This window comes from Lepidochelys kempii, chromosome 6 (genome assembly GCF_965140265.1).
Source record: "Lepidochelys kempii isolate rLepKem1 chromosome 6, rLepKem1.hap2, whole genome shotgun sequence".
NCBI lineage: Eukaryota > Metazoa > Chordata > Testudines > Cheloniidae > Lepidochelys > Lepidochelys kempii.
In genome coordinates, this window is record NC_133261.1 from 28,829,925 (window position 1) to 28,847,088 (window position 17,164).

The 17,164-nt window shown below is 42.0% G+C and overlaps 1 protein-coding gene across 3 annotated transcripts; it reads right to left on the bottom strand.

Moving 5' to 3' along the window:
* Positions 1 to 2,772: 2,772 nt before the first annotated feature.
* LOC140912617 (tumor necrosis factor receptor superfamily member 10B-like) lies at positions 2,773 to 16,741 on the bottom strand. 3 transcript variants are annotated; one of them, XM_073347290.1, is made up of 11 exons: positions 16,617 to 16,710; positions 15,375 to 16,088; positions 14,284 to 14,389; positions 12,644 to 12,775; positions 12,305 to 12,416; positions 11,574 to 11,647; positions 10,790 to 10,909; positions 9,271 to 9,296; positions 6,736 to 7,065; positions 6,162 to 6,216; positions 2,773 to 4,316 (listed from the first exon to the last, which is right to left on the bottom strand). In XM_073347290.1, the coding sequence occupies exons 2-11, from the start codon at positions 15,375 to 15,377 to the stop codon at positions 4,018 to 4,020; spliced, it is 1,257 nt and encodes a 418-aa protein (XP_073203391.1). In that variant the 5' UTR covers positions 15,378 to 16,088; positions 16,617 to 16,710; the 3' UTR covers positions 2,773 to 4,017. The 3 variants fall into 3 exon arrangements, with proteins under 3 accessions (XP_073203391.1, XP_073203389.1, XP_073203390.1); XM_073347288.1 differs by lacking the exon at positions 15,375 to 16,088 and having other exon boundaries at positions 16,617 to 16,741; XM_073347289.1 differs by lacking the exon at positions 16,617 to 16,710 and having other exon boundaries at positions 15,375 to 16,321.
* Between the last annotated feature and the right edge of the window lie 423 nt (positions 16,742 to 17,164).

Here is a 17,164-nt window from a genome sequence, read left to right on the forward strand (position 1 = left end):
TGGGGGGGGGGGAGAAAACCCTTTCATCAGATGACTCCAGGAGCGGGGGCTTTAAGGAAAACATCAACTATCATAAGAGTCAGGATAAAATCACACAAGAGTTGACACCACAGAGAATTCTAATTTCTATTCATCCAATTGACCCATGCCATCATGGTTGCTATAATAATGACACAGCTGCTTAAGGTGTTTAAGGTAAGAGCTGGTGGAGGCTGAATTGTAGAAGGCACTTGGCTGACTATAGATATTCTGTGTGCAGAAGAGAACTGTTGTAGGCAGCCCTAGCACTGTGGGAATACTTCAACTCTGCAAATCCAAGCTGAAAGCCTGGGTTCATATTACATAGCTGAAAATTAATACAGATAGAAGTCAAATAGACAGATGCACCTTAATTAAAATACAGAGGAGTTAGATGCAGTGCAGCAGGTTTTGCCACATTCTGAGGGATCTAGCATGCCAGGGTCATTGCTAGGAAGATAAGGCAATGCTCTGTTCAAGTATGACAGTTTCCCCATTTTTTTGTGAAAAGTTTATTCAAATCCAGATTTGTACTTATCTGCTCTCTTCTTCCAGCTCATCAAGAAAACATGCATGAGGTCTGATGTTGCACTCCATGTTTTATGAAAATATGCTTATGAATGTGAATATAATGTAACTGGAATATGCTTTATGCAAAAGGTCTCTTGTAAGGTATCAAAGGTTATAACCTACTGAATCTATTCCTATTTGTATGTATGTATGTATGGTTCTTGTATCTGAAGCTAGAAATATGAAGTATAACTCTGAGGTCCTATTGTAATTATGCAAAGTGTAGGCCATTAATGGTGGCTTAGAATCTTGATGGCTCCCATTGATTAGGATAATTAGTTGTGAATGGGTTTATTTACCTGCAAGCTTTCCTATGTACCTGTGGGCCAGTCCATGGGTAATGAAGAATGAGGTCTCACAGGACATGTGACCACATCACAGGATACTGGAATCCATCTTAAATCTGGTACTTTTCCATTAAGAAGGAGGGTCGGTACCCAGAGAGACAAAAGATTCCTGCCTTATGCCAAAGCTGTAAAAGGGGGTGGAACAGAACAAAGGTGGCTGCCAGTCATGAGAACACCTCTGCTTTCCACCTAAGATGTCTGCTGGAACAAACAAGGACTGTATCAGGGGAAAGGATTGGGCTCAGACTAGGAAGGAGTCTAGTCTGTGAAAGAAGCTTATTGGACCATCTCTGAAGGTGATGATTTTACCTGTAATCAGTTTCTTAATGTATTAGGCTTAGAGTTGCAGGTTTTTGCTTTATTTTGCTTGGTGACTTATTTTGTTCTGTCTGTTATTACTTGAAACCACTTAAATCCTACTTTTTCATCCTTAATCACTTACTTGGGGTTCATTAATAAACAAAAGTGATTAATACCTGGGGGAGCAAACAGCCATGCATCTCTCTCTCTCGGCGATATAGAGGGCGGACAATTTATGAATTTACCTTGTCTAAGCTTTATACAGAGTAAGGTGGATTTATTTGGGGTTTGGATCCCATTGGGAGCTGGGTATCTGAGTGCTGGAGGCAAGTAAGCTGCTGAGCAGTTTTTAGTTAAAGGCTACAGCTTTGGGGGCATGAACCAGACCAGGTTACAGCAGGCTAGCATGTCTGGCTCAAAGGGCAGGACTCTGGAGTCCCAAGCTAGCAGGGAAAACGGGCTCAGAGAGAATTCCAGCACGTCAGGTGACAGTCCCAAGGGGGTCCCTGTGACCAAACACATCTCACAAGGAATCTAGTTTAGTTTGTTTTATCTAAGAAGTGGGGATGATTCCTAGCCAACATTATTAAAATTGCTTTCCCTTCCTTATCTATGCTTGTCTGCCTTGGTAATCAGATACACAGCTGGTACAGATACATTAGTGCAGCTAAAACCTTAATGCACACAGGCCTAAAAGAGGCCGTGGTAAACAAATTGTGAATTTAATCAACAAGCCACCCCTGAAGGGTGTGGGATATTATACACAATCCCATAACCACCACGAATAGTCACTAATCACTTCTTCAATTCAGTCCAAGGACAGGAAAAAGCAGACTATTAATCTGGCTAGCTCAATGTATTTAACTCCCTAAAACAGAATTGCTCCAGTACTACTATTATTATTTTAAAAAGCACAGTGCCCAATTACTAAAAAAATCTTCAAAATTAGAGAGAGAATGAGACCGAATATTTATTCATAAATGACAGCACATTTAAAAGAGTGAAAAATCTTTTAATAGCAAAATATAAAGTACATCATAATAGGTATGAAGTAGAAATTCCATTTGCATAATTTTAAGATTGGACAATAAAAATACAGCATTTAAGAGTACTGTTAAAAACAGATGTATAGGCTGTTTATTGGTAAGCTGAGCCCATTCAAACAAAGCCCAATGCAAAGTTATACATCTAGGAACAAGAAATGCAGACCATACCTACAGAATGGGGAACTGTCTCCTGGAAATCAGTGACTATGAAAAGGATTTAAAGAAACAGCTGAACATTAGCTTCCTGTGTGATGCTGTGGCAAAGGGCCAATGTAATCTTTGGATGCATAAACAGGATAGGTTTCAGAGTAACAGCCGTGTTAGTCTGTATTCGCAAAAAGAAAAGGAGGACTTGTGGCACCTTAGAGACTAACCAATTTATTAGAGCATAAGCTTTCGTGAGCTACAGCTCACTTCTTCAGATGCTGCAGTTTCCACGATATGCATCTGAAGAAGTGAGCTGTAGCTCACGAAAGCTTATGCTCTAATAAATTGGTTAGTCTCTAAGGTGCCACAAGTCCTCCTTTTCTTTTTATAAACAGGATAGTGAGTAGAGTAGCGGGGTGATTTTACCTCTGTATACAGCACTGGTGAGACTGGAATACTGCATACAGTTCTGGTGTGCACACTTGAAAAAGGATGTTGAAAAATTGGAAAAGTTACAGAAGAGAGCCACAAAAATGATTCACGGGCTAGAGAAAATGCTTTACAGTGGAAGACTTAAAGAGCTCTTTCTTCTTATCAAAAAGATGAGGTACTTGGATCAGTATCCAAGTCGCCTTCATGGGGAGAAAATACCAGGTACTAAAGGGCTCTTTCGTATTTTTCCTTTCTCTGCTAGATGAATCATGGCTAGAAGCTAAAGCTAGATAAATTCCAATCAGAAATAAGGCATAAATTCCTTACAGTGAGCGCAATTAGCCTTTGGAACAAATTATCAAGGGATGTGGTGAATTCTTCATCTCCTGATGTCTTTATTTCAAGACTGGATGCTTTTTTGGAAGATAAGCTTTAACTGAACATAAGTTATTGGCTCAGTACAAAGGTAACTGGGTGAAATTTAATGACCTGAATTATAGAGGAGATCAAACTTGATGGTCTAATGCTCCATTCTGGCCTAAAACTACAAATCTCTTCATATTACAGTGTTCTCATAAGTACATTCTTCACTGCATATAAAAAATAAATTAAGATTCTGGATGTTGTTTGGTCCAGTTTATCAGTGCAGATAATAAAATGACAATATGCTTCAAAACCTTCAATGACAACAAATCACTCCATCCAGTCACTGTGAGGTTACCCTTACAGTTCTCATTTCCCAAGACATAACAGTGTTCAAAGTTTATTATATAGTTTAACATACACTTATGTTCTTTCCTCAGCTGAACATGAAAAGGGTACCCAAGTTTATTTAATGTATTACAACTCAGGACACATTCTCAGTGAACACAGCAACTTGAATCCTTGTCTCGTTTAACAAATGTCAAGTAGAGTCCTGTAAGATACATTTCTGAGACTCCGCTATTCTAGAGGACACGAGTTGCAGTGAAGATACCTGAACTCATTTCTCTATTTGTTTTACCAGTAGTTTTTATGTTGATATTTTCAAGTTTTCTTAAACCAACAATAAAAAAAAAATGGCAATATGCACTAAAGCAAGGTTGTGCATAGAAACATATCTATAGAGTTTACAGATCCTTTTGGCTTTGGTTTTTTTGTTGATAATAGTATACTCATTAGTCTTCGGCCTCTAGTATAGTTATAATATCCTTACTTATTAAATGGTTTACTATGTTTTCATGAGACCTTCTAAGTCCTATATTCCATAGGCTATCTAATAATTTAATAATGGAAGCCTCATTTCCAAATTTGTTTCTCCAAATGATTAACATCTGATAATATTGCTCTTCAATATTTGTTGGATGTTCAAAAGTTGTGTTATATATTTCATTATCTGTTAGATGAGTTCTCATAAACATGTTCCAGTTCCGTGATGGCACTTCTTTCATAAAATAATAAAAACTGTCACTTAGTGCTGGGGGAAAAAAAAAAAAAGCATTGAATATTTTAAAATGACCATTTCTATAGATGCCTATGTACACTTGTATAGGTTCTCAGATAAATCCAGGTCACTTGCCATTTTACTACCTTTCCCCTTTGTAGTTTAACATTCCTTGGCACATAATTTGATTTAAGGGCTTAAATAAACCCTTGAGAGTATTTCAGCAATATACTCCATTTCCTCCCACACTGCATTGTTGGCCTATACGGTATCTGTTCAACCAGCTACTGATAAATTGGGAATACAAATAGAGAGGTATGTTTTACTTTGCATGGCAGCTATCTGTAGAAGATGAAAATCACCATTACATAGACTTCAGAAAACATCTAAACCTGAAATTTTCTTATGCTGTAATAAAATCATAACTGATTTGTTCTAAATGTAGTCATTTTATTCCTTTAATATACAATTTAGGTCTTGTCTACATAGTATGGCACTGTGCAGCAATGGGGTATGAATTCTTATGCGCACCACCGTATTGCATGGTAACTGGCCCACGTAGATACTGCTGGCACGTGCTAAAAGTTCCTTAATGTGGGTCAAATTGCACTATGTTAACGTGCATTAGGGACTTTTAGTGTGTGCCAAGGGGGTCTACATGGGCGAGTTAGTGTGAAACAGGTTCACTTTAGAACTCACACCCCTCTGGTGCACATTGCTTTACCATGTAAACAGGCCCCAAGTGTAAGACAGGAGCAGAGAGTATGATTTTAAAATCAAGTTGTACCCATATATTTTATGGAATCTGATTAGCATGACCTGAACTGTTTTACATTAAAAACAAAAACTCATGTATACTATTGAAAGTCAATACAATAAAAAGATTCAGTTCAACAAAAGTGGTGAAGCCTGTCCTAAGTTAACACCCAAGGAACAGGTAACCAATTGGTTTCCTATTCAAAACCATCTTTTTAAAAGGTCAAAGATGTCATTATGCATACTTCAAAGTGGTCTTTTAAGATGGGAGCTTGTCTATTGAAGATGCCCTTTGTACAGATTTCACTGTAGTTTTAAGGTCCTTGTTCACTTTTGATGGCTTTCTGATCACTCTTAGCAATTAATTTTACCCACCCATCTACACAACTATCAGTATGATATAGTTTGCCAAGGTAAGACTGATATCACCAGTACCCTCCATCAGAACATGGTTTACTTCCTTCAGTGCCATACACTATACTAGTTCACTGGTATCTGATACACCCTGGCATTTTATTTGTTTGAATGGTAAAGCTGCAGTACAAAAAAAAAAACCACAAAACACACCCCTCTGTGTCCTTACATGGCATGCTACGGATTACACTGCTGGTACATAAATGGACCTTTTACTAGAGCATGATTAGCTCTAAAAAGCTACTGTTCCTAAGGTTATTGACACACATTCATGTTGTTAAAGATCACTATTCAGAGTATATGATGGGGGTGGCCTGTGATAGCAGGAAACTGGACGCTGCGACCCAAAATGTAACTTCTAGTCCTATGTCTCATGTCCCTATGAATACATTATGCAAAAGAGATGTCCTTCTGTATAAATAGTTATTTGCTATGAAATGTATGTGGGGGGGTGCGATGAGGTTTTTTTTGTTTTGTTTTTGAAGCAGTTTTTTAGAAGTACAAAAATAATTAAAATGCAGCAAACAATCTGCAGTTTAGAAGTGCTAATACAGTAAGCAGGACAAAATTTTTGTAAACATTTATACAAATATCTATTTTCTCATTCAGCTATGTACAATGAATTCAGACAGTCACATTTTGCCCAGTACTCTGCTGACTATGACCAATTTTAGATCCCTAATAAGGTGGGCTACTTGAACTACTCACCTTCTCGAGAAAGCTCTTTAACTTTTATAGGAGGCCTGGCTTCAGAATCCCTGACCTGCAATATAAACACCCATGTTTATTCAAACAGAAAACATTTTTTGCTTATTTATAATCACTATCCTTGATCTGGTGATTTGATTTCACAGTATCTATAAGGTAGGTCTGAGAATTCAAAAAAGTTTCACAGAATAAACTCAAGTTCAAACACCTGAATAAAACTGCCCAGCCAGAAAATCCAGCTCTGCCACTAGCTAATAATCCCTTAACAAGAAAAGTGTCTTCCCTGTTGGTACTAAGCAGTGGAAAGAAGAGCATAGCAGTCACTTAATTAAACAATGTTTCTAGGTTGACTGGATGAGTGATGGAAATTTCTGATACCACCTCAAACAAATATCCAAATTTAAGATAATGCAAAAGCATATTTCATATCCTTTTGGGGGGTGATGGGGGTCTATTTTATTACCAATTCATTCTGCAAGCCAGGGAGCTCTAGATGTTAAAAGAAGAAGCTATTACCTTTCTTCCATGAAATTACACAACAGATTTCATGACACACTGAGCATTTCCCACTTACCGTCTGAGATACGGACATCCCACCATTTGACTGTCCAGGGTGGGAGACAAAATTGGGCTTGTCTGGACGCTTGTTTGGTGCTGAATATCCTGCAGTCCTGTGGAAAGACTCTTCCCATGAGTTGTTTTCACCATTTAGAAGTAGGCCACTTCTCTCAGAAAATGCAACACTGGTATCCTCAGGCAATTCATTTCTTAGTAGAGAATCAGGACTATTAACTGCTAAAACTGGTGGACTCTGAACAGAGTTTTGGATCTCTAAAATGGGTGCACTAGCATTAGCATTCTCCATTTCTGGTGCAAAGAAAATTTCAGTGCTATCCTCCGACTCCTGTAAGGAATAAGAGTGACTTATTAGAGAGTGCTAATTAAGAGTGCTTTATTAAAGCATACATAGCTTTGTAGGCAAGCTCTCAAGAACCTTGCAGTGCAGGAATGGCCAACCTGTGGCTCCGGAGCCACATGCGGCTCTTCAGAAGTTAATACGCGGCTCCTTGTACCGGCACCAACTACGGGGCTGGAGCTACAGGCGCCAACTTTCCAATGTGCCGGGGGGTGCTCACTGCTCAACCCCTGGCTCTGCCACAGGCCCTGCCCCCACTCCACCCCTTCCCGCCCCCTCCCCTGAGCCTGCAGTGCCCTCGCTCCTCTCCCCCCACCCCACACCTCCTGAAAACCACGAAACAGCTGATTGGGAGGTGCAGGGAGGGAGGGGGAGGCACTGATCAGCAGGGCTGCTGACATATTACTGTGGCTCTTTGGCAACGTACAGTGGTAAATTCTGGCTCCTTCTCAGGCTCAGGTTGGCTACCCCTGTTGCAGTGGAAGAACATTTCATACTTAATGCCTCATTGTGAGCAAGACATCCCACATAAAAATTCAGAAGCTACAGTGTTAACAAGTGACAAACAGGAGCAGCTTTAATCACTAGACCTTTACAGAATGGCAAAGAAGTTACATGTGAGCTTCTGTAGTTAGGCAAGGAGAGAGCCACATCTGTTGAAAATAGGATTTTTTTTATTTTTCTTTTGTTTAGGAAAAAAGGCTACAATAACTCCCTTATCACTAAACTACACTCTCCAACCACGTAACCAACCCCATGCCAAGTGGGCTGAGGGGCAGGGAGGTGAGCTAGCCACATTTGGTATTAACTCTGAAGTTTAACAATTGCATTTTAAAATGTAAATATTAACTATTTCACTACTGATCATTTTAACAGAGAGATCTGCTCTGGGCCTGTGAGAACCTGAGCAGAATACTTCCACAGCTCTTACCACTACCCCAGTTTAACCCTCTCTCTGCATCTTTATCGTAACCTATTACTTTGCTAAGCCTTTACAGAACACACAAAATAACCCTGCAAGTTCAGAACAAAAACAATGACAAAACACAGCTGGGTGCTTAGATAGTTGAGGCACTTACGATGGACCTCAACTGTCACACACAGTTTAAAGTGACCGACTTCCCTAAGGCATCTTGCAGAATTGAGGTGGGGGTGTTTTTTTTTAAATTTGTCTTAGAACAGCAGTTAATAAACAAATGCCTTTGAACTGTGTCTCTTACTTTTATTTAAGTAAAAGTCTGTATTAAAAAGGTAACTAAGACAGTCTTATCTGTGCCTTCCAATGATATCTAGTATTAAACTTTAACCCAAATATAAAAATTGAAGCTCCTTACATACCTAATGGAGAAACTGAAGATTTTGCCAAAATTCCCTACAAATTACAATTTTCCTTAAGCAGGTTGTCTTTAAGTAAGATGTGCAGTTCTTGGCATGTCAATATCACAGTGATATTTACAGCTGCAGTATTCCAAGCAGAGCAGCAAAAATGATGGGGCTATTATTTATCTGTATTGTGACAGTGTTCCAAACACCAAGCATGGATCAGGACCCCATACAGAGACTGACTCACAAGCAGAGATTAAGGGTAAAAATCTTGGTCACTTTATGAGTTCTAACAACCTCAAATGGAACTACTCGTGTAAGAACACCAGTTATATTTAAAGTGAGAGAAAGAAGCTAAGCATTTACTAATGGTTGGGTGCTGAGGGAGGATATAACTATTGATATACATTTGAAGAGTGTAAACCCCTAATATGTAAGCGGAACTATTTAAGACATTGCAAGAGGATATAACTAGAAATAATGGTATGTAGTTAATGAAATGAATGAAAAAGTTAGGTTATCAGGAAAGGCTTCCTGACAGACATATTAGAGCTCTAAAATATTCTTCCAAGGGAGGTACTGGAAGCTCCATCATATCGGGCATTTAAAACTAAACAAGACACTAAAGAATACATTATATGGTAGAGAACAATCCAACATTAATAGGAAGTGAACTAGATGACATAAAAGTTTTGGGTTTTTGTATGAAGTGAAGAAAAGTGTCCTAATACACAACAGCAAGCAGGGCAGAGAAAGTGACTAAAGGGGTGCATCATCTATAGTTAAACAGTTTCAATTTAATTTAAAAGAACTTTTATGCAATAAACATACAGGTAAAAGAAAAGTGGCATGTGTCCAAAGGAAACTTACCACATCTTTTTCTGCATCTTTGTTTTCTGAAACGTATGAAGAATATAAATTAAAATCTCTCTACTAAGTTACATTGTTTAAATATAGCTGAATTAGTATATTGGTTACATTGCAGAACTCTCTGACACAGATTCTCAATCTCAACCAGAAGTTTAAATGTAGGTAACCTGTAGAGCAGGCTGACAAGTTCAAGGAACTGAATGACTTCCTTCTGGCCAAATCTACTGGAGCACAAATGGTTGGGGCATACTGTACGTACTAGATAGATATTAACAGAGTTCTATTTGGGGTCTAGTTCCACCTAATAAGTCCAGCCAAATTCCACTTTCCAACAAATAAACATTATCTTTTCTGTTAATTGTAGTAATCTATTGAGATTCTATGATCTTTAAAATGTTTTAGGCCTCAGTTCCAAAAGCTAGTCAGAGACCTGGTTTACACCTGAAACTTAGGTCACCACGCTATATCACTCAAGGCTGTGAAAAACGTCATGCCCTGTGCAAAATAATTAGATCAACCAAAACTCCTGCTGTAGACACAGCTAGGATGGAAGCAGGCCCACTGACAGCAATTCCGGGCCCAAGGGCAGAACAGTCAATGGGCCTCCAAGCACACACAAGCCACGCCTGCGCGGACACGTCTGCCCGACATTTGGGCAGTGCTGCACCTGTGCTGGCTGGTGCCCAGCGAGCTGCCGGCTGTGCTGGCCAGACATGCTCTTCTGGCATGGCCAGGGCTTTCACATGCCTGCCCAGCAGGGTTGCTAACTCTCTAATTGCACAAACCCAAAGATCCTTGCCCTGCCTCCCTCCTGAAACCATGCCCCTGTACTGCCCCTTCTCCAAGGCCCTGCCCCCTGCTCACTCCATCCCCCCTCCCTCCATTGCTTGCTCTCTGCCAGCCTCACTCACTTTCACCAGGCTGTGGCAGGGGGTTGGGGTACAGGAGGAGGTGTGGGGTCAGGCTCTGGGAGGGAGTTGGGGTGCGGGCTCTAGGCTGGGGGTTGGAATGCAGGAGGGGGTGCATGCTCTGGGAGGGAGTTTGGGTGTGGGCTCTAGGCTGGGGCAGGGGTGCAGGATGGGGTGTGGAGTTGGGATCTGGGAGGGAGTTTGGGTGTGGGGTGCAGGCGCTTGGTGGGGCAGGGGTGCAAGAGGGTGTCAGTATTTCCTTGGGCGGCTCCTGAAAGCGACTGGCACACCCCCCTGGCAGTGGCTCCTAGGCAGGGGGCCCAGTGGGTCTCCATGCGCCGCTGCCCACAGGGACCGCCCCCGCAGCTCCTATTGGCCACAGTTCCCAACCAACGGGAGCTGCAGAGTCAGTGCTTGGAGTGGGGGCAGCGTGTGGCAACCCCCTCCCCAGGGACCACGGGGACATGCCAGCTTTTTCCGGAAGCAGTGCAGCAGCTCGGAGCGAGGGCGGACAGAAACCATAAGGACAACCTCAGCTTTTACTTTGTTTAGCTTTGGAAACTTGAGTCTTTGTGTATCTCAGGTTATCCATGGAAAGGAATTTTAATTACCTTTATTTGTTTTATTATAGGATATCCTTTTCTTAAGGAAAAGAAAAAGAAGGCACCCAACCACAAAAAGAACGAACATAACGATGACCCCACCAATCCAACCTGCAGCATTCGCAGTCCCTGCAAAAAAAAAAAAAAGCAAGCAAGCTTGAAATACTAAAGCCACTCATAAGACAGTTGTTTTTGCAGTGTAAGAATGTTGATGCTGCAGATAAAAACGGAGACCAACACCTGTGAAATTCAGCAGTTTGTTACAGTGACACCCCTAGTCTCTGCCCCAAGAACGCCACCATCTCTCAGATATTAATACACCATTAGGGTATCTAGGTGCTGGTGTGTGTCGGTACAAATTAAAAGCTAGTAGAAGGGCATCTACAGGCTCTACAGGGGAAAAGAAATTCAATACATTTTATATCTTTTCAGATTTATGCCACAATACAGATATTTTTCACGTTTTAATACTTAACTGAGTATTTGAAAGGCATGCTACCTATAGCTTTAAACTGTGTGAACGTGACACTTTGGAAAGGCGTGTCCACTATGTAATCCTTTCCACCAAGACAAGTCCCCTGTGCTAGTTTAAATATCACCACAAATATTGGTTGGTTACACAACTCACACTTGGAAAGTCTTTGTCTCCATCTAGCGGCTGCTAGTGTGAATTACGTGGGCTCGTCAAACACTTAACAGTAGGATTTCAAAGCCTCACTTTTATACTCTGCTTCTGAATTACCTACAGAGTCAGAAAGTCATCAGACCTCCCTTAGCATAATTTATACTGTACCTATGGGAGGATGGCCACACTCCAGGTCAACTGTAGCATTGCATTTTTGTACAATTTCTTTCCCTTCTGGGCACCTAAAATTGATGATAAAAATATAATGGTTACGCAATCAAATCTGTACTCGTGCTCACTCCTACTCTCAAGGAATAATTTATATACATGGACAGAATGTGCAAATTAAAAAAAAACAAACTGTCTTTTCTCACCAGTCACTAAGAAAGAATGCTTGAAAAACAGAAGAAAAAAGGATGCTAGAAGATTATGTGGCAGCACAGCAAAAACACAGACGCCCACGGGGAGAGATTAACGTACACAAATATTTATTCAAAGGGAAAAAATACTGAGAAGAAGTGTTAACTAATCACGTACTTAATTAGTCTCCTTCAACAGTTGGCCCCTTGTTATAAAATTCTGGGTAGCTCAACTGACATTAGCTGTCCTGACTGGTAGCTGTCCAAAGCCTATTCAAATGTGGCAGGTGAAGGAATCAGGAAATGTTTGTGTACAGGCAGAAGCCTCAAACAGGACAGCAGTACGTTCAGTTCTAGGCGCTGATCCTGCAAACACTCAGGCATAGGTTTAACTTCAAACGCACGAGCAGCCCCGTTGACTTCAATGGGATTATTCACGTGTCGAAAGGTAAACATGTGGGTAAGCATTTACAGGAGCTAGGTTCTACTTTTGACTGTACTATATGGAAGGCAACTGCCTAAATCGGATCTTATACGTACTTTGACTTGCACCTGTAACACATCTCACAGTCCTGAGTCGGACAGAAATAGCCTGGCTTGCACTGACATTCAGTATCACTCATCGAAGTGCAGGTGTTCACAGTTACTTGATCTGAGAAAAGTAAGTTAATCATATAAATTACAAATGTAATCCAGCTGAATTTGTGATTCCTTTTCTACCAAGCATCAGTTATTTAAAAAAGCGTAAGTGTTTTTAAATCTATGAAAATAAGAAAGGGGATTAAGACAACAGATTTTTCTGCGGAACAAAGACCACCAAAGCTTTTGCCCAAAACAACCCAACTGTATTTACAGATCAGCCCAAGCTTTGTACTATACCTTCTTTGCACAGTTTACATCGAAGGCATTCATCTAGGCCATTTGCATGAGCAGTATAATCCTCTCCATCTGTGCAAGGGTAACAAATTCCTTCTGTATGTGGAACCTTGCAGTGTTTACTAACATAAGTGCCTGTATAAAGGGAGAAGAAGAAATTCAACACTAAAGCTGTATATCTCGGGTAGTATTAGGATACAGTTAACTGTTATTCAAGCATACTGCAACATGACTCCTTTCAGCCACTCTCCTTGCAAGGAGTGGAGCTGAATGAGTTTAAGTATACACAACAAAACCAGGAAGAACACTTAGACGTCAGTGGCCAGATAACATTAGAAAAAACACATAAATAACTAGTAATAAGAGGCCAATAGGCTTGCGGGTTTTCCTCCTCTATAGATAGAGGGGAAAATGTTTTACAAAAATTCCCATCAATAATAATTCCCTGTTTTTTTGTAATTTTTCTGAAATATTCTACTAATAAAGATGCCTGTATTTTTCTTCTCCAAAAGGAAGGTTTTAGCAATAAAATAATTGTTTCAATGTTTTTCTTAGTTCTATTTGGACACGTATTCACGTCCCTATTTATTAATAAGCAGTTTGTCATAGTTCAGCACCACTAACAGTTTGCGCTCAGAACAGGCTAGGAATAGATTAGTGAAAGTGCCTCAGGTGAGACTGATGTGGTAAATAAAGTATAGGGGAGCTCATACAGCTCTAGCTAACGCTCTCTCTCTCTGAAACCAGTGCCATTAGCTCCTCACTTTGAGTGAAATCCACCCCACATGAGGCCTACACTGCACTTAAATCTTACTTGTGGCTCCACTCTTGCAGTTCATACCACATGGGTGAACTGTTGAGAGCGCTCAGATAGGCCTCTGTGCCCATCTGCTATCAATTGCACAGTCAGGGCCTAAGTCCTTAAAACAGGGCTCAAGTCACATTCAAATAATGTATATGCCTTGTTCAAGGTCTCTGTGCAAAGGCAAATTTGACACTTGAGTACTAAATTCACTCACAAGGTTTAGAAAATCCACAGGGCAAACCTGATGAGATTATAACAAATTGAGGATAGAATTCGCTTAGCTTTGTGCCAAGGAGCAAAGGGCCCTATAAAGAATGAATGAATTTTACACCCATCTCCAAGATGGACATGCATATAGTTTACAAAATAAAGAAAAGTTTTGCATGTTGATTTAAAATACATAAAATTTCTGCTGACTATCGGTACCGAGTGTTTGTATCTGACAAAGCATTATTACGATTAGGTGATGCTGGGGGAATAAAACGAGTGGTCAGGGCATTGGTTCAGTTTTCAAGAGTTCAAACAAAGCTGTTTAACTTTGAACAGCTTCCTTCAGTACTGACGTAGACTCTGCCTTTTATAGCATGCCCACGTTTCTTGACCGACTGCCAAGGTCACCCAGGCACACCCTATTTAGTGGAAGGTTGGACACCATTCCGAAGTGAGCTGCACCGCTGAAGAGGAGGAGGAACAGCATAAAATGGCCCTCTCTGGCTTTTGCAAACATGTATTGTTCTCTCATTGGTTTTATCTTACAGCACAAAAACCAACCAGTACAATCATCATCTCTGAAAAACGCTTTGTTAGCCAAGTGAACTACAGATCACTAAGTGCTTACCAGCAGGACAGTATTTACAGCAGCAGTCTTGATGCAGATATTCTCCATCACCACAGTTGTGGCTGCTGGGCTCGGCTCTACTCTCAGATATTGCTGATGATTGAACCTATGGAAAATACACTGCAATGTGTCGAATCAACAACCCCCCACCCGCCTCCATGACATTGAACATCCTGCAGCAAAAAAAAAACCTTCAGGATCAGACTTCAAAGAGAAACTGCTGAGCGTCAGTTCATTTGTAAATTTGACACCATCAGCTCAGGATTAAACAAAGACTGTGAATGGCTCGCCAACTGCAAAAGCAGTTTCTCCTCCCTTGGTGTTCACACCTCAACTGCTAGAAGGAGGCCTCATCCTCCCTGATTGAACTGACCTTGTTATCCCTAGCCTGATTCTTGCTTGCATATTTATACCTGCTTCTGGAAATTTCCACTACATGCATCTGACAAAGTGGGTATTCACCCACGAAAGTTTACGCTCCAATATGTCTGTTAGTCTATAAGGTGCCACAGGATTCTCTGCCATTCTCAGTGAGAGGCCTATGGACATATTGGGTTATTCTAAAGACTTCAACAAGAAATAGAGGAAACACAAATTCCCTCTTGTTAAGCTTTCAAGTCACAAGTAACTGCAACAGTTCAGTAAGGGTAAAACAGCATGATAGGGGCATGAGCAATTTAAAAAAAAACAAAACCACCACCAAAACCCATCACACTATAATCTCAAGGTGGGCTTTGTTTTTGCAAGAATGCTTAAAGATTTTTTTTTTTTTTTTTTTTTTTAAGATAAGGCCTGTTCCCTTTCCAGCGTATAAAGGAAGCCTGAAAGGAGTTTTGGGGTTTTAAGATTTTCTCCCCTCCCACAACTGTGGAAGAGTCAGGAATATCAAGTTTGGTCTTTCTTGATTTTGCAGAAGGACCCACAGGGAAGGCTTGAGAGCAGGTCGATTGTGTGATCTAGTACCTCAGCAGAAGGAGCAACAGTGTTAACTCAAGTTAAATAAATGTTAAAACAAACGAACAAAAGCAACATGAAAGTGTTTGATGGTGTGACTAGAACTCCACATCTCTTTCACTATTAGCTCTCATTACCATTGCTTTAGTTCCGCAGTCTTCCAGCCTACCAAGGACCTCAATTTCCAGTATGAAAAAACAAGAGGGGAAAAAAAAGTATCACAACTTTCACACAACATACAGAAGCAAAAAGGGGCAACCCCCCCCCCAACTTCCCTCTCTTTACAGGTGACCTATAATACTTCTCCCTGCCTTTTTGTACTAAATATACAGTACACCCACATCTCAGGCCCATAACACACACTCAGAAACTGGATCCCTAGCAAAAGAAAAACTGCTACTAAATAAAATAAATAATAAATACACACTTCGGTTGTTTCATCTCCACTGATTAGCAATCAAGCCAGCTCCAGACACACCTTTGCTCTGATGCAGAAAAAAAACGAAAACTTTGATATTCTCTCCTAATCCCCTATAAAACCAAGCCCACGTGCCTCATGACTAAGGTTACCAACCAATACTCCAGAATAGTCCTGGAATCTGGAAAGTGCTGGAAATGGCCCACCTGTTGATCACTTTAGATAAGCTATTACCAGCAGGACAGTGGGGTGGGAGGAGGTATTGGTTCATGATTTCTGTGTGTATATAAAGTCTGCTGCAGTTTCCACGGTAAACATCTGATGAAGTGAGCTGTAGCTCACGAAAGCTCATGCTCAAATAAATTGGTTAGTCTCTAAGGTGCCACAAGTCCTCCTTTTCTTTTTGCGAATACAGACTAACACGGCTGTTCCTCTGAAACCAGAAATTAATGATTCATCTTTAGTTACAGATTAGGTCATGTGATGAAACCTCGGGGAAGAGGTCCAACCAAAATTGGCCACCCTCCTTACGGCTCAGAGCCGCATTTCAGGGGGTTAGTGTCTGTTGTTTGAAAAGTTTTTCTTAAAGCCAGAGAGACCCATCTCCCCCCCCCACACACACACACACACTCCCGTCCCCCAAACGCAGGGGAGATTGCACCGGCTGCCGGGAAACACCTGGCCGCAGCGGATTCCGCCTCCCCCTCCCCCAAACCCTTTTCCGCCCCCCAAGCGGTGTCGCGCCCCCGGCGCCCAGAGACGCGCCCGGAGCCCGCAGGCAGGCGGAGGGAACGATGCCGGGAGTTCAGCCAGCCCGACCGTGGGCCGAGGCAGGGCGCGGGCAGCCGGCGGGCGGGGCTGGGCGTTCCCCGGCTGCCGCCGCTTGCAGGGGCGCGGGCAGCCCCCCTGCAGTGCTCCGGTGCCCGGCGATCAGCACGGCCCGCTGCCCCCCCGCACTCACCCCCAGCAGCAGGAGCAGCAAGAAGCTCCCGGCTCCCATGGCGCGTCCCGGGGAGCGGCTCGCGGGGCCCGGAACCACAGGACCCGGCTCTCACGTCCTGGGCGGAGCCTGCGCCTCTCCGGCTGCTGCCCCCGATGTAATTAGTCACCCGAGAACCACCCCGCCGGAAGGGCGCTGAGCCAGGGCGCCGGAGGGAGCCTGTCCCGCCCGCTCCCCTTCCCCGGCTGCCGCCGCGAGCACCAGGGACCCCGGCTTCCACCCCTGCTTTTCTCTGCATAAATAAGGGAACACAGTTCTGAGTGATTTTCTTTGGCGCCCCCCCCTCCCCTTGTAACTGCATCAAACAGGCAAAATTAAGGATCCACTCGCCCCTCCCTGCTTTCCTTAATTTATAGACAGCCCCCCTCCCACTCCCTGAGCGGAGGGTCTTAACTTAAAATTGCCTTCCCTTTTTCCATTATAAGTAGCCTGGCTAATATGATGAATTCCTGGGGTAAAAACGGCACCTGGGGCTACTGCTAGCCCAAGAACACACGGTGCAGGGAGCA